A 25,815-nucleotide genomic window follows, 5' to 3' on the forward strand; every position below is an offset into this window, starting at 1 on the left:
TCATATCTTTCTTTCTTTCCCCTATTGATCAATGCATTTGATCTCTTCTTTCTGCAAGTAGGGGCGGATTCACCTTGGGCAAGTTGGGTCAACCGACCTCTCCTCCCCCCATTCTTAGAAATACTGTACGGAAAAATTGGGAGCTGCCCTTTGAAAGCATGAGATGCTCAAGTTGTCATCCAACTGCTCAATGAATTGCCTTTATAGACACTGGGCAGGGTAGTTGCTAATGTCATACCTTTGTATGCGTTGTTATGTGCATATTTCAATAAGCTCACTCAACATATGTTAGCATCTGTCGGCATGCTCGCCTAAAAGCTATTGACATCAGCTGACATGCTCGCTCAGAAGTTGTTGGCATATGTTGACAGGCGTGCAATATGACTTGGCAAATGATCTCAGGCATATCAGGACTCGATGAAATGGAAATTTGCATGCTATTTTGCGCGAGCTATTCTTATCAACTCCCTCAATAATATTTCCTAGATCCGTCATTGTTCGCAAGTCATCCTTATCTCCACATTACCACTTTTTTTTTAATCTTTCGTCGATTATTATCTTTTGTAAATATTCATTTGAAGTCTTGTGATCAATATTATATATATTAGATGAAGATATGTTTGCGGTCTATGATAGCCAAACTATTGCATCTTTATCTCTTATGATCCTTCATTCAAAGTCACGTGATGAGTGTTATAGGATGACGAGAATATGTTCTCGGTGATATCCAAGTTTCTGGAACCAGTTATAGCGAATTTTTGCATCCATGTCCCCTTATTTTAGTTGCCACAGACCAACAGTCCACAAGCTTTTACCATCCAGATCCCATTCCCTCTATCTACTGGGTTGGGCCTCGTAGACCTACGTATCATGCGATTTAGGACCCGTTTGGAAAGAATGAATTCTTCTCATAATGTTCATAACATGATTTACGCAAGCTACTCTTTTTCTTCTATTCATCTTTTTTTATTCAAGAGGAAATTCAAATGTGAGAAACTAACATACATATCCATTGCGCCGAAATCATTTTCTTGATGTTTTTTTTCTTTCTAAAAGTGCTTTTATAATCCAAAAGTAAAAGTAACTTCAAATTTTTTGCCAAACAATTTCATAAACTTTTGGTTATCCACATGATATTTCTCAATCAGATGACTGAGATATTGACAAATCCCCTTAGCTTGACATTTTTACAAACATGTACTCAATAGGGCACCGAAAGGCTATTGGTTATCAAGATTGCAAATTTGACCATTTAGAAAGGGGTTCTTAATTAGAATAAATTGTAGCAATGGTCCCTTAACTTTAACTTAATTGGAGTAATGGTTCCTCAACTAAAAATTCATTACTATTAATCCCTCAACTCATCAAAACATGCAGTTATGGTCCCTCAACTAAAAATCAATTACCATTGGTCCCTCAACTTTAATCCAACTGGAGAAATTGTCCCTCAACTTTAGCCCAATTGGAGTAATGGTCCCTCAAATTTAATCCAATTATAGCAATAGTCATTCCAACGTAACTTATTTTGACAAATTCTAACGAAGTTGACGAAAATGACCATAGCTACACATTTTGATGAATTGAGGGACCCTTATTGTAGCAATGGTCATTCCAACATAACTCATTTTGACAAAATTCTGACGAAGTTGACGAAAATGATCATAGCTACACATTTTGATAAGTTGAGGGACAAATGGTAATGAAATTTTGATTGAAAAACCATTACTCCAATTTAATTAAAGTTGAAGAACCAGTACTACAATTTACTCTTTTAATTATTTTAAAAACACTTTTTAATTATCTACTAAATGCTTTTAGCTCTTCTAAAACAGTGTCAAATGAGCCCTAATTAACTTTACTATACAATTGTACAAGGGGGCAAGTGACAGATGTATCTCGAGTTTCAACACACAACCTTAGCTACATAGCCTATGTACAAGGGACAAATCCCTAATCTATCTTATTCTGTTATTTTAGTTGCATGGACATCCCTAATGTACTTATCAACGAGAGATATTTCAATGTGTTTAAAATATATAATGTTATACCACACATTATTATATAAATACAAGAACGCTTGAAAAATAATTTTTTTTTTGCAGTTATATAATATCATGTGATTTGACATCTCTGGACAAACTGAAAATTTTCATCAACTGGAATATGTGGACCCCACAAATACGTAAAAAGACATCTTCACACTTATTGGTTGGTGCATTGGTGACCGTGTGATGCATTTTTCTATTACCAAAAACACGATCATTCACCGTGAATATATATGTACACATATTCCAATCCTTTTGACCCACAAAAAAAAATCTGCATATTCCAATCGAATCCTAAAATAAACACATAAAATAGTACCATTCAAATCTGTTTCTTGGTGCAACCTCTTTATTTTTTCGTTTTTTTTTTTTTGGCAATATTTTTAGGAGCCAGTTCAGTTGACAACTCTACTCCCAAAACAAAATCACGGGTTAAAGCTAAAAATATTAAATAGTATTTATTTTGTTTAACGGGGCAAATTCGTAATACTATTTTTTTTATACAATTTTTGACACATATTTATACAAGGTTCACTCTGTAATATATTTTAACGATTCGAATCATTTATCTTTTAGATCTTCCCGTAAAGATCATGTATATCCTAAATCACCCAAATCTAAAATCATATGACCCTAGATTAAGGCTTAAGGTTTCTTTGTAGAACTGTATTCATTTTCTTTTTTACAAATGAATGTTTTAATTAATTTGAATTTATCTAAGTTTTTGCAAATATGATATATGAATGATATTCTAAAAAATCAACAGTTCAACTCATTAAACGGAGTGATCCCTACAAAAATGTTAGAATGATGTCACGAATCCAACCCTTATTTTATTATATTGATATTATCTTATTTGAGTTAATACAAATACAATGTGGAAACCTCAACTTTTTTGCTTGATTTTTTAGCACAAATATTTGAAATTATGAGGGGAACTTTGATTTCAACTTGGCCACATGGGAAGGGCAAAAAGGTGACCCCGCTACAGCCAATTTTTGAATAAAAGGGTCCCGTTTCACAAGAAGCAAAAAATTATGTCACACAGCTTTCATGGATCCCCACCCTGTCCAACTGCCCACCCCAAATTAGGTCACTACTTATTTCCTATAGATTGTGTTAAAAAATAGTTAGCGATTTTCACGCCCTCGTTTTCTCTTTCTGCACTCTTCAACTTATATGTCCCTTACTTTCCCTTACTTTCCCTCATTAAGTCCGAAAATTAGAAAAATGAAGAACTACACGAGAAAAAACTGAGAGTGCGGAAATCGTTACCCGACCAATCAAAAGGCAATAACAAAGAAAATGCACTTGACTTGACCCCTTGCCATAGATTGGCTCATGAACATACAAATATAAATGTACAAGAAGAAAATTGTCAATTGAGACCCTTAAAGGCAAAGGTCAAAGCCTTCAATAGGATTGATTGGATTGCTTGTCTCGAATTATCTTTGCCAAATAAGGATCTTGGAGAAAACCATATAGAGGAGAAGATAGAAAGCACCATGAAGTTCTAATTGCATCTATTTTAGACCTAATTCCATGGATCCCATAACCAACGAACTACAACAACATTTGGATTTTCCGGCCTAGATAACTTCCGCTAATTTGAAATTACGCTAAACAAACTGCGCGAAAGGGCAATCCATCTGACAAGATTAACACAAGTTTCCAACAAGAAGAATGGCATAGCCCATATCTCAGCTGCCAGTATTGTCATTCCCTAACATTAGAAAACCCCTTCTTCACAAGACATTATATCCAGTTTTAAGAAAGTACACGACACGGTACACAATCAATCATCACAAGTACAGAATTAGCATTACAAAAAAATTTGGAAAGGCAAAACTACGTATAACACACTTTGATCATTGGATTAATAAGCAACCACGTAAACAATAAAGAATATACCTCTCATTCTGGTTGCGTTCTTTTCATCCATGGCAAGTCTGTATTAAGAGAGGAAGGCATACCCATCTGTGTATCTATCGAGCTTGAAAACTTTCCCTTCTTCGACCAGAGCCAGATCTTGGAAACAGAATAGCTTTCACCCTTAGTCACACTGCTGATCTTCTTTCCCTCCATGTCACTATCAATTGAAAGATTACCATTGTTTTCTATCCCTCTTGTTGTCTTTACATTGCGGCCTTGCTGATCATTTGATAAGGGAACCCGAAGGTCGGAATCATTAAGCACATACTGATACGAACCCATTGAAAAACATCTTCTTGCATCCAATCTACTGCTACTACTCTCCCCTCCTCCTGTCTCCCCTACCTCAGCATCTACCTTTCTAAATTTTCCCAGTCTCACAGGCAAAATCCCATTATCGACGACAATTTCCTCAATGTCCACGGTTTTTTGCCTTGAAGCGAACCTGTTTTCTCCATTACCAGGATACCCTTCTTCTTCTCTATAGTCATCAAAATCAAACATTGGGTTTTCAACTGAATACTCGGGATTAAAGAGGGTACTCCTACATAGAGGACATGTTGAATTTGACAGCAGCCAAGTATCTATACAGTTGATATGGAAAGCATGGCTACACGTAGGGAGCAATCGGAGCTTGTCCTTCTCAGTGAACTCACAAAGGCAAACGGAACAATCAAACGGCTCGTTCAAACCCACAATGTCCCGATACTGGAAAACAGGAAGAGCGTCGATAAAAGCTTGATCTAGACCAGAATCATGAAGGTGGAAGAGTTGCTGCAGCTGTCTCTGAAGAGCATCAGCAGTAGACATTTCTGGGTACCTATTAGACTGAGAATCCGCCGAGGAAGACGGGTGCTTGGTAAGAAATCGAACGAGCAGGTGAAGCAAACCGGAGATGAAAAACAGCACAGCCAGAATCACTATTATAAAAAGAACGGCAGGACTTATTTTTGTGCCGGATGATGATGGTGGCGATGGATTCGAGTTCGATTCACTACGAAAAGTTCCAGCATATGGGGGTGAAGAGTGAAGAGAAAAAGTAGGAGGGTAGCTCAAATAACCATCTTTAATCTGGATTTGATGCTCAACCCGAGACATCTTCAAATGGGTGTGCCCTGAAAACCATCTAAGATCTTTCCCCTCTGCCATTTGAGATATCATATCGCTTTCTGATACAAGCAATATTAGGGGAGGGGGAAATCAAACTCCGAGCTCGGGTGCAAGGGCGAATGCTGTTAACCAACCGAGCTACGAGCCCCTTGCATGTTCATACATATCTTACAACCAAAAACCATGCTCTTCTCTCTACTCAGAGACCAATCAAACACAAACCCAATTCATATTTCATGGAATTAAAGCTGAATTCAATCACTTTTTCTTCGTTCATCACCAGATTTCCATACCCCACAACTCATTTTTTTTGCAGATACAAACCATGTATTTTTATCTAACTTCTATTGTGGGTTTATATGCTTTCAATTTTCACACCAAATCGACTGATAACTTGACAGAATCTGACAATAATATTTCAGAATAAAAAAATGGAGCATACCTAACTTGATTCTTCTGAGGGAATCCACCATTTTTCATGTAATTTTCAAAAGGTCTGCAACAAAACGATGCTCTTTGCCGCCCTCCAAGTTGCAGCAGGGAAGAAGAAACCCTACAGACTCCGGGGCTTTTGATTCCGCCCGCAAATTGTACCGACAAAAGAAGAGGAAAGTGAAGTTGGGTTTCTCTTTCTCTCTCTGGAGTTCCTGATTGATGGAAGCACAGAGAGAGAGAGAGAGAGAGAGAGAGAGAGAGGGGCAGAAGGGTGACAGTGGCGAGAGCTCCTAAAGTGCCAAAAAGAAAACTAACGTCTGGCTCGCACGCGCTTAAGGGAGCGCGTGGGGGTCGTATGGTCAACTGTAAGCGACAACGTGCTTAACCCCGGAAACAGAGCTTCGAGGTGGGCCCGGGCTTTGATTAAGAAAGGGATCGTCTGTGTTCCGGTGGATTAGGTTGTAGGATAAGGAACCAGCCAACCAGGTGGATGACTTCTCGTATAGGGCACATCAAAGTGTCAGTTTTGTAAAATCAAATATTTTGGTAAAATAAATATTTTGGGAGTATTGGAGACGTGACACCCTACTCGAGTTTGAACCTTCTTATTTGTTTGAAAATGTGAACTATGGGTTATGAGCCATTTCTGGTGATGGATTAACAATTCGAATCAAATAGGTTAGTTAGTCAAGATAATTTTGTTCATTTTTTTAAAGGTGCATTTTGTTATTGATATGTTATGGACATGTAAGTATTATTATTATATGATGACTCGTAACTATTTTTTTTTAATTTTATACAAATGATATTCTGTTTTAAATTACTCTAAATTGTATAAAGGAAGATTCAAACTCGAGTATAGCTAGAAGTATATTTTCTCTGATTAATGTAGCTACGCTCTTAGCTTCTCGTTTTTCGTTTTTTATACCGTTTTAGAAAGAAAAAAATATTTCTCTATAGTTTCATAGTTACATTCCAATTATTTTGTTTAAAGACTCATATTTACAACAAGTTTCTAAGTAAAATGTAATGTAATTATCAGCCAACTCCTAGTCTAGTGATTTTTTTTTTTCAACTTTTAGTCTAATCGGCCCTTATACATCCGTTGGTTGGGAGTTGACACCCGAAATGAGGGAGTATTGGAAAGAAGAGTTTGGAAGTGTGATTCTTCTCTCCATGTTGATAAAAAATAAAAATAAAATAAAAAAATAAAAAAAGCGAAGTGTAAGTTATGAGTGCAACTTTTCATCACTATGATGCAAATTATTTAGCATAATTTTTTCACACAACCGATTACTCATTTACGCAATTCATAAAACAAGTGGAATGTTAACATAGAGCAATAAATAATTTACTTTTATATATTACTAGCATTTGCCTATACAATTTGTGTGTATGAACACATTTTTTTAGAAAATGAGAAAGAGAGAGGGAGAGATAGAGAACGTGGGGGGAGTGGAAGGTTTTTGGTTTTTGATTTTTTTTTATTTTTTAATATTGGAAATATTTTAACATCACATGTATGTGAGGTTTCAATAAAAAACAGTAAAATTTGAACCTATGAAATTACATTATTGCCCATCATTTTTTTGTGTGATAGAAGACTAATTTGTCTTTTCACCCTCTTTTGGTTGACAAAGAGGGTTTTATTAATTAGTAGAGATTAGTTGAATAACTACTCAAGTTTCTCTTATATATGAATTAATTCAGCTAATCTGTTACAATTTTTTAACATTTTAGGTTACAGATATTACGTGTTTGATGGTTAATTGAGTGTGCCTTTAAAGTATGAAATTGGGAATACTTTATCTTGAGTTTAAAGGCAATTAGGTGAGGGTTTTGGATTGCAATCACAATTTACTTGGAAAGTGATAAGAAAGATGACAAAATAATTAGGAAGTCTTGCTGCAGTTAGGTACATAATCCATCTTCACAAGTCACAACAAGGCTAGGATCTGGCCAGATGTTTCTTTTTCTCTCCCTAATCAATCTCTCCACCTGTTAGTTAAACATATATGATTGCCATTTGATGATGTTTAATTTGCCACGCAAACTATTTGGTGATGTTTAGGTTGAACAAAGTTGGATTCACCATAATACTAATTGACAATATGAGAAGTAATCTCAATTACTCATAAGTACATGTAAGGTCATTTCTTTCTCCAATATGGGATTGATTCTTTCAACACGCCCCCTCACAAGTAGTGAATTTTCAAGCTTAGCGTGTGGACAATACAAATCGAGTGACGTGGAACAAGTGTGGCCATTGTGTTTCACACATGGGACAACCTGCTCTTATATCATAAAAAAAGTTGGGCTTCACCATAAAGCCAATTAATTTTATAGTGGAACCTCAACGTTCTTTATTGTGTTGAGAGCATCAATCCCACATTGGGAAAAGCAAGGACCTTGCATGTGCTTATAAGTAGTTGGGTTACTCTCCAGGCTGGTTTGGTATTGCTGTGCTTTGAAAAAAAGCTGCTGTGAGCATAAGCGGCTGTGCTGTGAGAATAAGCGGCTGTGAAATAAATCAGCAGAGCGTTTGGTAAACTTTTTTGTAAAAGTGCTTTTGGAAAAAAAAAAACAGTCTGATAGTGGGTCTTTTCATTAAATGAGCACTGTAGCCCCGTGTGCTTTGAAAAAAAGCCAGTTTTCCAAAGCTGCAAATAGCAGCTTCAGCTTTTTCCTTTGATTTCAGCTTATTCTCACAGCAGCTTCCAAAATAAGCCTTTTTTTTTCAGTTTACCAAACACCTAAAACCCTAACAGCTTTTCATAGGTGCTTTTGTTTTAAGCACCTCACTCCCAAACTAGGTCTCCATATTGCCAATTGTTTTACAATAAAACCCCAACTGCTTCGCGAAATCTGACCAGGTTGTTCCCCCTACTGTCCACAGATGCTCCACGTCACCCAATTTGTGTTGTTCGCATGTTAGGCTTGAAAGTTCTCTGCATGTGGATTCACCACACATGAGGGTGTGTGTTGAGAGCATCAACCCCACATCGAGGAAAGGAAGGACTTGCATCGGTATGTACTTATAAGTAGTTGAACTACTTCCTATATTACCAATTGATTTTATGATGGACCCCAACTTCTTCATAGGTTTTATTAAATGTTGATTCTACTGACTGCCAAGGCAGGTGGTAAACAATTTGAAGAGTAATGATTTAAAATTGTTGCTTACATAGAGTTAACATCTTCCTGTTGCCAGTTGTTATATCATAATAGAACAATAAGCTTTGCATTTCGGACCTATAGTTAATAGTCCATTATATATTAAAGAACAGAACATCAATCCAAACGTGTACATAATCACAGTGGTTGAACAAATGTCCTTCTCACAATGTGCTCAAGTTTAAATTTTCTCCTATATACATTTTAGATTAGTTTAAAGTGAATATTGCTAGAATAGAAAAAGAAAAATCAAGGACGATCGATATGATATTAACTAACATATCTATAATATGTCAATTACAAACGTATTAATTTGGTGTCAACATAAGTAACGAGTATCATAGTCTTCAAGAATGAATATCTACAAATTAATTATAGGCATTAAGCTTGGATCTTTTGACGCATGGGAGATGATTTTCTCACTCCTTTCTTTCTTTTTGCACTCATTTTTTTCAGCCTTGAAATTAAATAAATCAAAGAAAAACTAATAAAAAAAACAATAAAAAGAATACAGAATGAGATAACAAGTGTGAAAATCACCACCATGGACACATTATGTGTGAACTCAAGCCTTTGACATCCGATGTTGAGTAGACAATCAGTGGTTGTTGGGTCCTTTCAGAATACATAAAGGATACTCCATTTTGGCATTATTAAACTTCATCATTTTTTGCTTGACTAGCATCGTTTTTGGTTCGTACAGGATTACCAAATTTGTGCTGCAATTCATGATTCTGTCTGTCACTGTGCACATCACGACTTCAAATGGCAATTGGTGGTTCTCATAAAATTCCATGTTTTCATATTATGCAATTTTAGAAATACCTTAGCCAACTAAGGTTGAAGGGATAGAGGAGGAACCTCTCTTTTGAGGAATAACGAGTTGTAAGGAGTCTTAGTCTCAAGCTGCAGTGGAGCGTGATTTAATTCTCGTAATCGGAGTGAGTGAGTGAGGAGGCCAATAGATGCTTGACAAGCCAAGGAATAGAAGTGAGTCTCTTTGCACGATGACCAACAGGTGTAAACCAAGGCTGACATCATAAATTCATTGTGCAAAACCAAGAAAATGCCGAGATAGGTAGGGCAATTTCGTCAAAACACTATTAATTAATAATGTTTTTTAACCGCGTTTTAGTATAGGTATAATGTATGCCTCTCAAACAAGCCAGTTTCTAAAGCAGTTTCTAACAATTGAAAGAAGGTTTGCTTCCTCTACCTATAACAAGCAAAAGTTAGAGCACACTACTCTTGTGCCTCAAACTGCTTAGCTTTCTAATCTAATATAAATTACGGGAATAAAAATTCAAACTTGAGTACAGATGGAGAAGGACACCACTTTAGCCAACTTTGTTAAGCTCCTGCCTGCGTTCTTCAATCTCAATCTTTTAGATTGCATGATTAATTATTACTTGATCTTGCTTAATCATAAACAAGTTTTCTTTAAATCTAAAGTCATTATGATCCATGTATATATATTTTTTCTAAAGATTTCAAGACATAGCATCCCAAAAAGATCTAACACTTAACAAGGTGTTCTAAGACGAAGTCCATTGATAAATAGTACGTGGGACTAAGGATTAAGTCTAGCTAGCAATTTAGCTGCACGATTAAAAGAGTAAAAAAAAAAAAAATATCACAACAAAACTCAGATCTTAATCAAGACATGAGATAGTGGCTACATATTATAGTCTTATTGGTTCAAAATACAAACATTTGTTCAAAAATAGTATGCTATATATTGACTTAATTACTACATGGAAATATAGATAAATATGGGCTTAAAGTACTAATTTAATTGGAAAAACCATTTTCCTAATCAAATTAGGCTCATAGATGATTGTGGATCAAAGACAGTGGATCTTTCTTCTTCCTCTACAATGGTGTTGATCATTAGGGCAACTTGATTCATGCTCGGCCTAGCCTCCGCAGAACGGTTCACACACTTTATAGCCACCTGCAGCAAGTTCACCATCCTCTCCTCGCTCGCGCATTCCGACATTAGGGTTCTGTCAAACACTTCTGCTGTCCATTCCTCTCGAACCACCGAGTGAACCCAAACCGTCAGATCCACGCCGTTGTGCTGCACAAGTTTGCCTGTGAGCAGCTCAAGAAGGATCACACCAAACCCATAAACGTCCCCCTTGAAGGCGCTTGAGGTACTGCCGGCCTTAGAAGCCTTGCGCGGCGTTTGGTTTTCTTGATCGTGGATTTCCATGAGGCCGTATTCGCTTATGCAGGGCTCCATTTTCTTGTTGAGTAAGATGTTGGAGGATTTTAAGTTGCCGTGCGCAATCCCTTCCGTGCGAAGCTCCTCATGCATGAAAGCTAATGCTTCTGCTATGCGAGCAGCAACGGAGAGCCTGCTGTTCCAGTCAAATGCTTGGCCCCTATGGCTTCCTGAACCATACAGTTGTTGCTATATGTTAGAATCATTCTACATAAAGAAATCAGAAAACCCAGCTTAAGACCACATCATTGCTAACTAAGGATCATCATAGAGATTTGATGTGAAAATAGAGTGCCAGTTGTGGACTACCTCATGCCCTGTCCCTCCTCTTTTATTCGGGTTTGTGGACTACCTAGGAAGACTCTGAAAGAGATTTTAGGAAACGACATATAATACTTGGAACTAATGGAAGACTTGACACAAAATCGAGCACTATGACGTTTTAGGATTTATATAGCTGACCTCACTTAATGAGATAAAACTTTGTTGTTCTTGTACTTGCTAACTAAACATTTAGGAAATTTTTTGGTGACCCTAGTATGCTAATCATGAATTTAGTAAAACGAAAGAATATAGAATCTGATTTTTGCATTATTTTTTTCGCTCTCTTTTAATTTATTCAATTTAAAGGTAATGTGCAAATAAAAAATAGTGTTTCCCAAATAATGTCATAAAAAAACTATATTTTATGAAAATATGCAAAAGGTTTTACCATGGATGAGTCTGAAGAGGCTTCCATTCTGTTGATACTCATACACTAGAAGCTTCTCTTGTTTCGAAAAGTAAAAGGCAAGAGCCGGCAGCACACTCTGGTGCTTGGCCTGGTACAACCTCTCCATCCTCTGCTTAAAATCGCTACCTGAAATCGCCCAATCTTTTATCCTTTTCACCACTAGTACCATTCCGTCCTCAAAGATGACCTTGTAGAGGCTGCCATACTTGCCTCTCCCAAGCAACTCGGCGGGGGCCTTGAGCAAGTCCTCAAACTTCAGTCCGTTCACCACGGGGCTCTTGAGGACGACAAGTGAAGACGAAACCATATTAGTGCTATGGCTCTCATCATCAGCTGAAAATGTGACAGAATAATTCGACTTGCTCAATCCTCCTTTGAACTCACTTGATGCTGCACTAATTTTGCTCATGCTTTCATCGACTGCCGAAACTTTGTTCACGGCATCAACCATTTTATCTTCCTTTTTGTTCTTTGTACATATTTTGAAAATTACTAGCGCAACAAAAACCGATGCCAAAATAGCATATCCTATGTATATAATCACTTGGTTTTTTGAGACACCCTTCGAATTATTCGACTTCTCATCCGCTGTCACAGATGACGATGGACACTTGTTTGCCAACGGATCTCCACACAATTCGGAGTTTCCCAAGAAGCTGTTTGATTGGACAAAGCCGTTCGTGTTAGGGATTGGTCCTTGTAACTTGTTGTTGGAGACATTGAACTTGTCGAATTTGGAGAAGTCAAAATTCGGAATCAGCCCTGTAAGCTGATTGTTGGAAACATCGAGCGTTTTGAGGTTTTCCAGTGCAGCAAGGGACTCAGGGAGGGTACCCGAAAGGCGGTTGTAGCTGACAGTGAATTGAGTGAGTTGATTGCAGTGTCCAATCTCATCTGAAATTTGTCCAGCAATGTTGTTGTCATCAAGGGCAAGGGTGGTAAGAGAGGCAGCGAGAGGTTTCGTGTTGCAAAGCAAAGCAGAATCAAGCGTGCCAACAAGGTTTTGGCCGTTGAGAAAGAGTTTTGTGACAGTAGTGTTGAGAGAATCACAGGCAACATTCTGCCAGTGCTCCTTGCAGGGATCAGAGGAAGGGATCCAACCCCACGAGAGGCCAGGTTGGACACCATTAGAAAGCTTGGCGAGGAAGATGATGAGTGAGTTCTTGACCTCAACGTCCACAGAATGCGTTTTGTGGAGGACGAGGGAGAACGAAAAGAAGATTACCAAGACGAAGATTTTGTTCATTTTTTTTCGAAGATCTAGCGTTGGTGTAAGTAGGGTTTGCAATATATGGGATAGAGAGGAAGAAACTCTCAAAGTTGATGTGGGTTGCCGACTCTATAGAATGAGAGCTTGGATTCTTAATTGTTTACCTTGATGCTAGAGAGTAAGGAGATAAAGACATTGGCTAGCTAAGGTTTAGTTATTTGAAAAATATATGGCGCCGGCAGCCTAATGACGGGTGGAAATGTTCTGTCAGCCCTTTCGGAACAATGATTTTGGCTGTGACAAAGTCATATTTTTCCTCTTATTATTTATTTAATGCTTAATTAGTGTAATACCCAGATATATAACTGTTAATGTGAATGAGAAATATTTAAAAGAACCAAACTTTAGAGAAAAAAAAGTGCAGTCATTTTCACTCCCGCTTACTCCTTTTGCACTCCTTCTCTTTGTCTATCTCACTTGATTTCCTTTGATTTATTCAATCTAAAAGATAATAGAAAACAAAAAACAAGTTCGAAAATCACTTTTAGAAAGATTTCCTTATCAACCATGTTAATGTTGGTATAATAACAGTTGCCCTTGGAACAAGAAAAACTTACCTATAACGAAAATACAATTGTAATTAACAGTATTTCAAGTCAATCTAGTTTTGCCACCTAAGATGTTGAAAAGATAAGTTGATGCTTGATTAATATGAACTATAGTCGCACAGAGGGAAGTTCCTCTCCCCGTCTAAAGCCATTGGTGAGGTTGATCTTGTCAAAAAGTCAACTTGCAATCCTTGAAGATATTATGATTCAATGGCTGAGATGTATTCATCAAGATTGGCCTATCCAACAGGAGCTGCCATGCAATACAACTGTACAAAAACAACGCAAAATTAGGTCATTATCATACAGTACTGCACTTGTTTAACACAACAATGATTTAAGACTTTTTCTTAATTTTAAAACATTAATAAATTCTCCTTTAGCTTTCCTGCATATTTTTCTTAATTAAATTACTCATAGTAGCGACTGCAACTTTGGCTTGAGGGAGTATTAAAGTTCACAAAACTCAAAGCATAAGACAAATTAAGATGAGCTCAGGCTTGAAGTCGATATTTCTGAAATAGATTCGAATCATTCTGCTTACGGCATCTCATTCGGCTCAAATTTAAAATAAGCAATTTAATGATGATGCCAAACTTTTACACAATCTATCTCATTTCTGCCTGTTACAGGATGTATTTACTCGAATGTCACAGTCTCTCATCACGTGACATGAAGAGAGGTGAAAGACAATAAATACATATGGTATGACGTGTATTTACACCCAGGTAAAGCACACAATTTTCTTGGTAACTCCAAATTTCGAGTTTTTACAGATTCTTAATAATAAAGAGGAAACTGTATGTCAGAATCATTTTATACTAACTTACTATGGTACTTTTTTTCTATGATCCAATTTACCAGCATACATAAACAGCATATTATGGGGAGATGCATGTGTTATCATCACCACTTGAAGCAGCCTGTCCATCAAATCCTGCATCAAATAAAGTTTAAGGTATCATTCATCCCATACGTTTAGTTTTACATGAAACAAATTTAATATATAATTGATTGTAATAGTATATAAGACTGAGTTGGCTAAGACAGTGTGCCTCTTTATGCACCCAAGTCCGAACTCCATATAGTTTAGATTAGAATATCATCACTCCATAAAAGAAAAATGCATGGGACCAAAAAAGTTTCCTCAAGCCAATACCTCTAATGAACTACAACACCAAAACAAGATAATGTGATTTGAAAGAGTTAAAACTACGTCCAGGCAGCAAGAAGTAGTAGCAGACCTAACCTTGCAATATCTGTTCATACTGCTGTCGATAACTTAAGAGCTTTCATCTATCTATAAACACGTTGTTAGCCTCAGTTCGAAGGTTATCTTTCCCACCTCGATTTTTCGGTATTGCACGTACAAGCGTTGATTAAGGCGTTAATTAGAATGGCTTTCCTTAGGCTGCGCTTAGATATTGTTGATCCTCTTGGAACAGTCGCAGCAACTAGATATGATCCAAGTTGCTGGCACATAATTAACTTAGACACAAATTCATAACCACATCACTAAGCTTCAAGAGCCCCGTGAACAGTTTTACAGCATGTTTCTAGGACAATGCAATATCTGCAGAAATTTTTGTATCAAATTCAAATACAATAAAACATTTTGTACGTGAAAGTTTATATAGCTACCAAATATTGTACTCTCCAAGATTGATGGATTGATGACATCCAGGCATACAAAACCAAAATCCAAAATTTGCAAATAAAAAACGCTTTCCCAATCGACTTAAAACAACTGACCTAGGTGAAGAACATTGACAGATTTCGTAACAGAACATAAGAATTCGAACATTTGCCTAGAAATATCAGGACGATATAAGGAAAAGGTCAGGAACGTACCCTTTTCTTTGTCGCTTTGCAAACATGCATACTGCTGGAAGGTCAGTTGTCCAGACTCCTAAAAACACATATTGACATATAAAAAGGTAACTGACAGATGTGGTTTTTACAACTTACCTCTCGTCAGCCTCTAGCGTAGCGCCATATAGGTATATTCCATATAATTCCTTCATAAAATGCCTATGACGATCCAAAATAAACACTAACAAAAAATTATACCAAATCGAGCATGTTTGTAATTGCTTCTAAAAGAGTTTAAAGTGTTTTCTAACAACTACACGCGTTTTTGACAACTTTTAGTAAAAGAAACTTAAAAGTGTTTTTGGCAAAGCTCTTAGAGCTAACAATAAGGGTGCGTCCCAACCAAACAAGCCCTAAATAGTATGCAGAATTTAGTATCAAATTCATATTTCATGACAAAAGAGGAAGCTGTTCATTTAAAATGAAAAATAAAGGAAAGAGGAGTACATGATGATTTAGCACTCTAAACAATTTTCTTAAAAGAATAATTGGGTCTATCGATTAAACTAAATTAGATAACTCACTATATTCAACGTAAGTTGATGTACAAAATGGGACTTTATAACTTAGTCCAACTTGAAGGAATTAGATGGAGCACGCACCAAACATGCCCTGCTGGCTTGAAGGTCGAGGCGGGAATGTGTCAAGGCCAAAGACTGGGGCTGTGTTGCTGGTGGTTTAGGATCACGAGAAGGAAGATGGTGGTGGTGGCGGCGGAGGTGGCCACCGGCGATGGTGGTCTCGAGTTCTTTGTGACTTGGGACTCAAATGAGGTTGTGTGAGAGCCTGTGAGGTTTGGAACTGAAAAATAACGCAGCCCTTGATGCTAAAAAGCCGGAAAGTCCAAAACACCCTTGGTTATAAGACTGCTTTACATATTCTTTGTATTCTCACATTTCCCCCAACTATTTTACAATTCAGCACAAAATTTGTTTTATTTCAACATGTGTACAACCACATTAGGGTGCAAATTTTGGCTCTTAAAATACAAAAAAAAAAAAAAAAGGAGGTCCTGGGTTCGAGCTCCAAGTACAAAAAAATAAGTAGGTTTTGAGTTCGAGACTCCAAGCCAGTAAGTCTACTTGATTGTGATCAGGATGAGACTGAAAAGACTATGTGAGTATTCTTGATCTCCGGAAGGGGTGGATAAATGTTGGTTGCCACGGATTGTTCCTCTTTTTAAAGAAAGAAAATAAAAAATAAAAAACATGTGTACTGCTTGCTTACGACGTCGTTTCCTTCGTTTTCTCCCGCCGACTGCGGCCATGACAAAACTGAAACCTGATTGCAGAAGCGTTCTCAGCAAGCAATCCAGACAATGGGAGTCCACGGTCTCTGGGAACTACTGGCCCCCGTCGGCCGCCGCGTCTCTGTCGAAACTCTAGCCGGAAGAAGACTCGCAATCGGTACACCCACGCGTCCTCTAAGCCCTAATTTGTTTTCAGAAAATCGAATTACTAATTCGATTTGATAAAATCAAGTTACTAATTTGTTTCACTGGACAGATGCGAGCATATGGATGATACAGTTCATGAAGGCAATGCGGGACGAGAAGGGAGAGATGGTCCGCAACGCGCATTTGCTCGGCTTCTTCCGCCGAATTTGCAAGCTGCTGTACCTGCGGACCAAGCCGGTGTTTGTGTTTGACGGCGGAACCCCGGCCCTCAAGCGCCGGACTGTGATCGCTCGGAGAAGACAACGGGAGAACGCCCAGTCCAAGCTTCGCAAGACCGCCGAGAAATTGCTTCTTAATCATGTATGTAGTATATGCAATTGCTTTTCTTTTCTTTTTTTAATTTCTTTGTAGGAATGTAGAATGTGGTGTTGAAAATTTGGGTTGGAATTAGGGTTGTGTGCAACATTGGCGGTCGGAGTTGTGGAGTGAAATTTCCTGCCTTTTTGTGTGACTTAGGATTTGAATCATGTGAATTTGAATTTCTTTACAAAAATTATTGTGCTTTTTAAAATAAATACCATATATTCTTGTTATGTGATGCGTGAAATCAATGGTGTGTTTTTCTTCCAGTTGATTTATCTATGTTTTGTTCTTGTTAATAGCTTAAGGTGATGAGGCTGAAAGACTTGGCTGCGGATATCAAGAACCAGAGGCAGAAGAATGATGCCGAGGGTAAAGAAGGTCTAACAAATCAGACCGGTAGGATGGCGGATAATAGTTTTGAAGAAGACGACTTGGGTTTGCTGAGTAGCAACCAGGAAAAGCTGGATGAAATGTAAGCTGAGAACACAGTTGTGGGGGTAGTGTATAAATCTGGTCTGATTACTGATTTTGATTCTTTTGTTCGTTGAATTAGGTTGGCAGCATCCATCCAGGCCGAGGAAGAAGGGGGTTTTATAAAGAATGCATCACAATCTACTGCTGCTGAGGATGGTGAAGAAGATGATGAAGAGATGATACTAGTAAGTTCTTCCAGACTTGATGACAATTATTGTATATCATTTGAGAACAACCTAGAGCAGCCACCAGTGTAGTGCAAATTACAGAGTTTGGATGTTCTGGTTGTCTTTGTTTGTTTGTTTTTAGGTCTACAACATTTTTGGGTATTTGGAAATGTAATGTGGTTGCTGCTTGTAATTTGTATTGCAGCCAGAGATGGATGGTGAAGTTGATCCAGCTGTATTAGCTAGTTTGCCTTCATCAATGCAACATAGACTTCTTTTGCAGGTAAGTATACATATATGTTGTTTGTGGTTTCAGAAAATGTAGTTGAGAACTGATGAACGGCTTTGTGACCAGAAAAATAAGGAGGAAAATGATGCTAAGGGTAAGAAGATTTTGTCAGATGAAACTGAGATGTTGGGTATCAATTCAGAAAACTTCGACACAGTCTCAAGGAGTTGCAATCAAGAGATGATAGATGAAATGTAATTGTATATAACATTCAGGAGTACTTAATCATGCAATTACATGAGTTTATTGATTCTTTGATGTTAATTTAGGATTGCTGCGTCTATTGCGGCAGAGAAGGATGCTGGTGTAACTAATAATGCGTCAACATCAACTGCTTCTATTCTTGTGGGGGACGATATCTATGAAGATGACGATGCCGATGAAGAGATGATATTGGTAAGTTAACAGATAGATATCAGAGTTAGTATCCTTTGCCGGTAACACTTGTGTGCGTATACCCTTCTTTACTGTTTAATTAAGTTGTATTCGTTAATCATGGGACTTCTTACTCTGTCTAATTAAGGTTCGGTCGTAGATAATTTTAAATACTATCTTGCAGCCTGCACTGCATGGTGAAGTTGATCCAGCTGTATTAGCTGCATTGCCCCCATCAATGCAACTCAATCTTCTTGTTCAAGTAAGATTTCATTTATGCAGGTTTCGCCTCCTTGTTAGGTCATGGGTATTAGCTTTCAATAATTCTTAATTCTTCACAAATTCTGATGTCAGTCATTGATTCCAAACCCCCCCCCCCCCCCTTCCTAGATTAGAGAGAGGTTGATGGCGGAAAACAGACAGAAGTATCAGAAAGTCAAAAAGGTTGGTTCCTGTGAAAGCCTTCATATCTGATTATGACCCATGTTATTGTGAATTATGTCCTAGATTGCAAACATGGTGTGACTTATTAGATGCACTACTCAATGTCTTCTATTAGCAAAAATATATGAAGTGTATTGATGGGTGATGAATCCTGCTGAATCGGTACTGGAAATTGGTAGCATGACTTCTTGGAAATATTGAGAATAGAGTGTTCTGATGGTAAAGTGGGACAGTGCTCTACTGGTATAGTGGGACAGTGATCTATCATGCTTCCTAGAATGTACTGAAAGAAAATTGACACATGTGTGACCTTTACAGTCAATTTGAAATGACTTTAATAACAGCGTAAATAAAGACGAACTTCTATGGTTGCTCATGCTTTTAGGATTTAAGATGTAAAGAAGGATAAACATCAGCTAAAATGCTCTTGTAAGAATTTTATTGTTTGTCATAAATAAGTTAACAGGGTTCATTTGCTGAGAAGCAAGACTGATATGAAAAGAATAAAGCAAATTTGTAAGTTGTGAAGACGTGTGTTGTGAATTTATGAAGTTTTGCATCAATCATTTCTGTATATGGCTTTGGTCTATTTATATTAATAGGGTCTTATAATACATACGTTTAATTAGAGCTCCAATTGAGGATAAGTTGTTTTACTTAAAGTGTTCTACTTTTTGACTTTTATGGATGTCTTTTAATTGGTTCTTCTTGTGCACATTTAGGACCCTGAAAAGTTCTCTGAGCTGCAAATACAATCCTATCTTAAAACTGTTGCTTTTCGTCGCGAGATAGATCAAGTACAGAAAGCTGCCTCTGGGAGAGGGGTTAGTGGTGTGCAGAGTTCACGAATAGCCTCTGAAGCCCACAGAGAATTTATCTTTTCTTCATCATTTACTGGTGATAAACAGTGAGTAGTCACAATTTTGCGCTCTTATGACAAAAATATATTATATAGTGCAGTTGCAAATTTTGTTGCGTGTGTTATCATTTGACAGATTTATTATTCTGGAATCACTTAGTGAGGTTTGATGCTTAAATGTGCCAGAGTACTTGCATCTGCAAGAGCTGATAGAAATGGAGAAAAGCAACAAGCACCCAAAGAGTGTCCTTCAAAATTCAGGAACAGTGCTTCGTCTACCAGTAATGTGACTGGATCAGCTCCAGATGAATCCACAAGTGTTTTTGATGACAACATTGAGACATATTTGGATGAGAGGGGCCATCTTCGAGTCAGTAGAGTGAGAGCTATGGGGATGCGTATGACCCGTGATTTACAGAGGAACTTGGATTTGATGAAGGAGATTGAACGGGAGAAAACAATTGCAAACAAGACGACTGACACTAGGGATATGCTCAACGAAAATAGCATTGACATTTTGAAAAGTTCACGTAGATATAGAACAGTCACAGAAATACCAAGAGGTGATAATGGTGATTCTGTTGATACTGGAGGGGTGAGAAAGCATCCTGGTCAGAACAAGGTTGACTCCTCACTTGGTGATAATAACTCAAATGACAGAAATAATCAGTCTATGTTAAAACTTGAAACTCCTATAGAAATATCTATTGAAGACAATGGCGAGAGCAAGTCATTTGATGGTGATCATGATTTTTTTGCTTCGTTAGTAGCAGGAAATCCTGTAACTATTGATGCTAATGATATATTAAAAAAGCATTTTTCTGGGTCTGACTCAGACTGTGACTGGGAGGAAGGGATTGTTGAAGCAAAAGGTAGCAGTTTTCCTAATGACTCTGAAGTTAAAAGTAAGGTGCCAGGCGATATTAATGATGACAGTGAAGTGGAATGGGAGGAAGGAGTTTGTGGTAGTGCTGAAAATACCTCATCTGTTCCTGGTGAGCATGGAAAAACAAATTCTAAAGGTTATTTCGAAGAAGAGGCTAGTTTGCAGGAGGCAATACGGAGAAGTCTTGAGGATATGGGGAGTGACAAGGGTAATTATGGATCACCTGCTGATGAAAAGTTGCAATGTTTTGGAGGAGAGGCTCATAAAGGTGCTGAATGTATTGATAGAGAAATTAAGATAGTTGAACCAGTTTTGTTGGGGAAGATTGGTACTCAACAAAATGAATCATCCTGTGACATTGGTGATGGAGTCAAAAAGACGAACTTGGGTTCTCCTCCAGCACAAGCAATGCAGAATGTAAGTGAAAAGGAAAATTTCTGTGGAGGAGTGCAATGCACAGCATCTATTACTCCGTCAGCGACAAAGGAGGTCCATGTGATTACTGAACAAGTATTGGGTACTTTCCATGGTGATGGTGGTTTATCCACCTTTCCCGAGAACATTGAAAAAAATAATGCTTATTCTTCGGATGCCTTGTCAGGTGATGCTACTGGTTGGGTTGATGATCAGAAGACTGAAGTTGAAGCTGAGTCATCTTGTCATTTAGTTGAGATGGCTAACTCTGAGTCATTGACAAAAAAGATAACAAATGACAGTGATGCTGACAAAAAATGGGGCAAGGAAAAGAGCCATGACATTTGTTTTCAGGAAAGTGAGCACAGTTGGGACATATCTTCTCTCAAGGGTGATGAGAATGCACGTATGGAAGCCACAGAGGCTGATTTGGAGGAGGAAATGCTAATTCTAGACCAAGAATGTATGGATCTGGGTGATGAGCGAAGAAGGCTTGAACGTAACGTAGAATCTGTCAGCAGTGAAATGTTCACCGAATGTCAGGTGCGTCTTCATTTTTGTCATTACATGTTTGGCTTTTCCATTGGAAAATTACTTCTTTTCTTGGAAACAATGAATTGCTTAGAATTTTAATATATCTCGGGTTTTAGGAGCTACTGCAAATTTTTGGTATACCATACATTATTGCACCAATGGAAGCAGAAGCCCAGTGTGCGTATATGGAACTTGCCAACCTTGTTGATGGTGTGGTAACTGATGATTCTGATGTGTTCTTGTTTGGGGCACGAAGTGTTTACAAAAATATATTCGACGATCGGAAGTATGTTGAGACATATTTCATGAAGGTCAGGGTCTACTGAGACACACAACTTCTTTTGTTTTCTCAATTTATAAACTCAGTTAGTCAGAAATCTGATATCTGTTACTTGGGGCCCTTCATATATTTCCCAATTTTTCCTCTTTCATTTGTTTTTCTTCTTTAAGTTTTGACTTAAGGATGCAATGGTCATTGCTTATGTATGTACATACAATTTTCTTCTGTAGGATGTTGAGAATGAGCTTGGCCTAAGCAGAGAGAAATTAATTCGTATGGCACTTCTTCTTGGAAGTGATTATACTGAAGGAGTTAGGTAAACCATTACAGTTTTAAGTTTTTAGTCCTTATGAAATATGTTGGTAGTGGTGCCGCATCCTCGTGAATATAGCTTTCTACAAATATATTTAGTTAGTCGATACAGATTCGTGTTGTTAAGTGAACCTACTTATTTACAATTGTTAGTAGTGAATTAGAATCTATTGGTTTGTCTTTTGTAGTGGGATCGGCATTGTCAATGCTATGGAAGTTGTAAATGCATTTCCTGAGGAGGATGGCCTCCATAAATTCCGGGATTGGATTGAATCACCAGATCCTACCATTCTAGGGACGTTTGATGGAGAAATAGGATCTAATGCAAAGAAAAGGGGGTCTAAATTTGGAGATAAGGATATCAATACGAAGAGCGGTATGGAAGAAGTCTCTGAGCAAAATAGTTGTCACGGACAAGAGCACCAGCAGTCAGCTGATCTTATTGAAGAAACAAAGCAAACTTTCATGGATAAGCATGTAATTAGATTGCCATATTTTCTGCTTTAGGCTTTTTTTTCTTATGTTTAATTTGTAAAAGAATAACATCCTCATCTTTGGATGCTCTTATTTTGTCTTGTGCAGAGAAAAGTGAGCAAAAATTGGCATATTCCCCCCACTTTCCCAAGTGAAGCAGTGACTTCTGCTTATATTTGTCCACAGGTGGACAAATCAACTGAACCCTTCACATGGGGAAAGCCAGATCATTTTTTTCTTCGCAAGTGAGTTCTCACCTAATACTTAAATTCAATCTTCATGAGGTTGATTTTTTAATATGATAGTTTGTACGGCATATTCTTTACTTTCAATGCAAAGGATCGGGAGGACTATAGTGTGTTCTAGGGGCTTGCTTATTGACAGGATATGATTCTATTGTTCTGTTTAAACGTATTGTTGGAAAAACGGTAACTCTGTAAGCTATACTATTGAAAGTCAACAGGAGATATGTAGGTATCGAAAAATTGTAGATAGATTTGAATATGTTCCTTGTAAAATGTTATAGTTCCCTTTTGCTTATTTTCTTCACGGTGTATGCAAGGATGCGTATTAGATTATGTTCAGAATGTAGACTGCAGTTTTATGAAGTTAATGTATGTGTTGGTCTCTTGAATTGGGGCTTTTCGGCTGCATCTAAGCTTGGAACCTTTCATAGAGTTTCTTTCTACCGACAGATACATAGAATGTCTATCTTTCTGATCAGCTCTGTTTGCATGTAGATTATGTTCGGAAAAGTTTGGCTGGGCTAGCCAGAAGGCAGATGAATTGCTAATACCTGTTCTGAACGAGTACAACAAACGCGAGGTTGGTTACTTAAATCTCTCACTGGTGTGTGGAATACACCTGTGCAGACACAAGCACAAATAGGGATGCATGCATGTCCATCACATTTTAGCAAGCTCTGATTTATGGCTCTCACTTTTAATTTTCTTATGAAAGAAGAAAATGATATCATTTTTTTTATTTGTGTGGTGAAGACTCAACTGCGGCTGGAAGCTTTTTACACTTTTAATGAAAGATTTGCAAAAATTCGTAGTAAGAGAATCAAGAAAGCTGTAAAAGGAATTGCAGGAAATCAATCTTCAGAGTTGGTGGATGATGCTGCACATAAAGTTTCAAGAAGCAGAAAGAAGAGAACCACAAGTACTGATGAAGCTGGGAATAACAAATCAGAGAAACTGTCAGAGGGAACAGATAAAAGTGTTCTTAAGAAGCAGAGCGATTCTAAGGGAAAATCAACAGCTAAGCAGTCGAGGAAAAGGAGGACCACTGAAGAGCCTGCTCCATCTAAGCGACCAAAGCCTGCTGAAGCTGGACGATCAACCAATAGAAAATTGCATGCGAATGGAAACGAAAGAGGAAGAGGCAGGAGGGTATTAGGAAGTGGAAAGGAAAAGGTAAATCCCAATTTTGAAGTATCTGAAACCAGCTCTGGCAATGGTGATGACGATAATGATGGGATGGACCTTCATACCGATACAATAGAAGGGTTGGGAGAAATGCGCAGGGTAAGCTTCACATTTTTTAAGTATGAGAATCTGTATCATTTTAAAGAATCTAATGTATGTCTTTTCTTCTTTCTATAAGTTTAACAAGCTTTGTTCTTTTGGCGTTCATGTTTTCAGTCTGGGCGTCTGCGGAAGCCTGTAAATTACACAGTCGATGACTTAGACGTTGATGATCTTGGTGAGCCACTAGATCACAGTAATGCAAAATGCTCCAATGCAGAGACAGGGGAACAAGTTATATCTCGGGATGAAGGAAAATGTGAAGAAAGTGCTTCTTCTCTCAGCGAAAAGAAACAGCAGAATGAAGGGAACTTGTCTCCCAATGTGGGCCTGCATAAAGATTATCTTGAAACAGGAGGTGGGTTCTGCCCGGTTGAAGATGAAACTGGTGAACCAGGTTTAAGCCAACATGGTGATCCTTCTTTCGGGGCTGAGGTTTCTGAAGACTACCTTAAGACAGGAGGGGGGTTTTGCGGAGATGAAAGTGAGACTGGTAATGACCAAGATGGAATTCGTGTTCAAACGAAAACAACAGCTTCAGAGAATTCTGATCTTCCCAGTTTCTCTGGCATTGTCAACATGGTTGATCTTGGTCATATTTCATCTCAATCCAGCATCGGCAACAAAAGACCATTAGTCGGATTTCAAAGTAGTGAGAGGACAGATGCCTATGATACCGAACAGAATATAAATCATGAGACTGCTACAATTACCGATGATCAAACGAAGGTCAATGCGTCATTGCCGGAAAATAGCGTGGATAATTCTCGGCAGCCATCCGGGGGAGCTCTGAGTGCAATGCCTTTCCTGAGGAAAAAAAGGAGGAAGACCTGAGGCTTGCATAAATCTATATGCATAATCTCCTTCTCCTTTGTGGCCTCTCTTTGAGTCTTGTTAGCTTCTGATACTCCGGTCTATATGTTTTAAATCAGATGTGTAATATATATCACAAATTTCTGGTCGTGTTTTCTCTTTCTTTACTAGTAAGTTACGCATGAGAGGTAACGTGACCTAGACCAGTTAGTCAGCGTACCAGAGTTCGGACTCGTTCTATGCAGATTAAAATAGTTTAGAATATTGTATTTTTAAAGAACAAGGGTAGATGCCATGTGGCAACGAATGAATGGAAAGGGCAAGTAAAGAAATGCCAAAGAGAATACATGTAGCATCCACGTATAATAAATGTACATGAGAAGAGAACCGGATCCCCAAAAACCGAGGCTGCTGAGTAATAAATCAGGATCGTTGAAATTTGATTCAACGACTACAATTATTATAACTTTTAGATGGATTTTTTATTTGTAGCCCTTGAATTAAATTTTAACGGTCCTTGATTATTGCTAAGCAGCCTCAGTTTTTGGGGATCCGGTGGGGATCCGGTTCCCATGAGAAGTGCAGCTTGGAGAAAAGGAGCCGGTGTATAGAGGTGGAAGGCCACGTGACAAACAATATGGATCGCACATCATGTGATGAAGTGTCAAATAAACATTTGAACATTTAACATTGAAGTGGTGTGATTTGAGGAAGGCTTAGGGTTAGTTTGGTATTACTGTGCTTTGAAAAATAGCTGTTGTGAGAATAAGCAGCTGTGCTGTGAGAATAAGCGGCTGTGAAATAAATCAGCAGAGTGTTTGGTAAACTTTTTTGTAAAAGTGCTTTTGGAAAAAAAAAAA

The 25,815-nt window shown here is 37.9% G+C and overlaps 3 protein-coding genes across 4 annotated transcripts; 1 reads left to right on the forward strand and 2 right to left on the reverse strand.

Annotated features, from left to right (window-relative positions):
• Nucleotides 1-3,713: 3,713 nt before the first annotated feature.
• On the reverse strand, nt 3,714-5,799 carry LOC103404355 (RING-H2 finger protein ATL46-like). The gene has a single exon (XM_008343254.4). It carries the CDS (start codon nt 5,136-5,138, stop codon nt 3,960-3,962), a length of 1,179 nt encoding a protein of 392 aa, XP_008341476.3. The 5' UTR covers nt 5,139-5,799; the 3' UTR covers nt 3,714-3,959.
• A 4,549-nt stretch (nt 5,800-10,348) lies between these two features.
• Nucleotides 10,349-13,174, reverse strand: LOC103404580 (probable inactive receptor kinase At2g26730). Its single transcript, XM_008343508.4, has 2 exons — nt 11,636-13,174; nt 10,349-11,093 (listed from the first exon to the last, which is right to left on the reverse strand). Exons 1-2 carry the CDS (start codon nt 12,900-12,902, stop codon nt 10,513-10,515), a joined length of 1,848 nt encoding a protein of 615 aa, XP_008341730.1. The 5' UTR covers nt 12,903-13,174; the 3' UTR covers nt 10,349-10,512.
• Nucleotides 13,175-16,546: 3,372 nt separating this feature from the next.
• On the forward strand, nt 16,547-25,299 carry LOC103404581 (DNA repair protein UVH3). Of its 2 annotated transcripts, XM_029097079.2 has the most exons (18): nt 16,547-16,752; nt 16,852-17,102; nt 17,405-17,577; nt 17,659-17,764; nt 17,952-18,029; nt 18,102-18,229; nt 18,305-18,431; nt 18,595-18,672; nt 18,801-18,854; nt 19,577-19,761; nt 19,900-21,556; nt 21,664-21,858; nt 22,058-22,143; nt 22,328-22,616; nt 22,722-22,858; nt 23,354-23,438; nt 23,612-24,142; nt 24,260-25,299. In XM_029097079.2, exons 1-18 carry the CDS (start codon nt 16,665-16,667, stop codon nt 24,974-24,976), a joined length of 4,965 nt encoding a protein of 1,654 aa, XP_028952912.1. In that variant the 5' UTR covers nt 16,547-16,664; the 3' UTR covers nt 24,977-25,299. The 2 variants fall into 2 exon arrangements, with proteins under 2 accessions (XP_028952912.1, XP_070673343.1); XM_070817242.1 differs by lacking the exons at nt 16,547-16,752; nt 16,852-17,102 and having other exon boundaries at nt 18,328-18,431.
• Nucleotides 25,300-25,815: the final 516 nt, after the last annotated feature.

This window comes from Malus domestica, chromosome 17 (genome assembly GCF_042453785.1).
Source record: "Malus domestica chromosome 17, GDT2T_hap1".
Classification (NCBI taxonomy): Eukaryota; Viridiplantae; Streptophyta; class Magnoliopsida; order Rosales; family Rosaceae; genus Malus; species Malus domestica.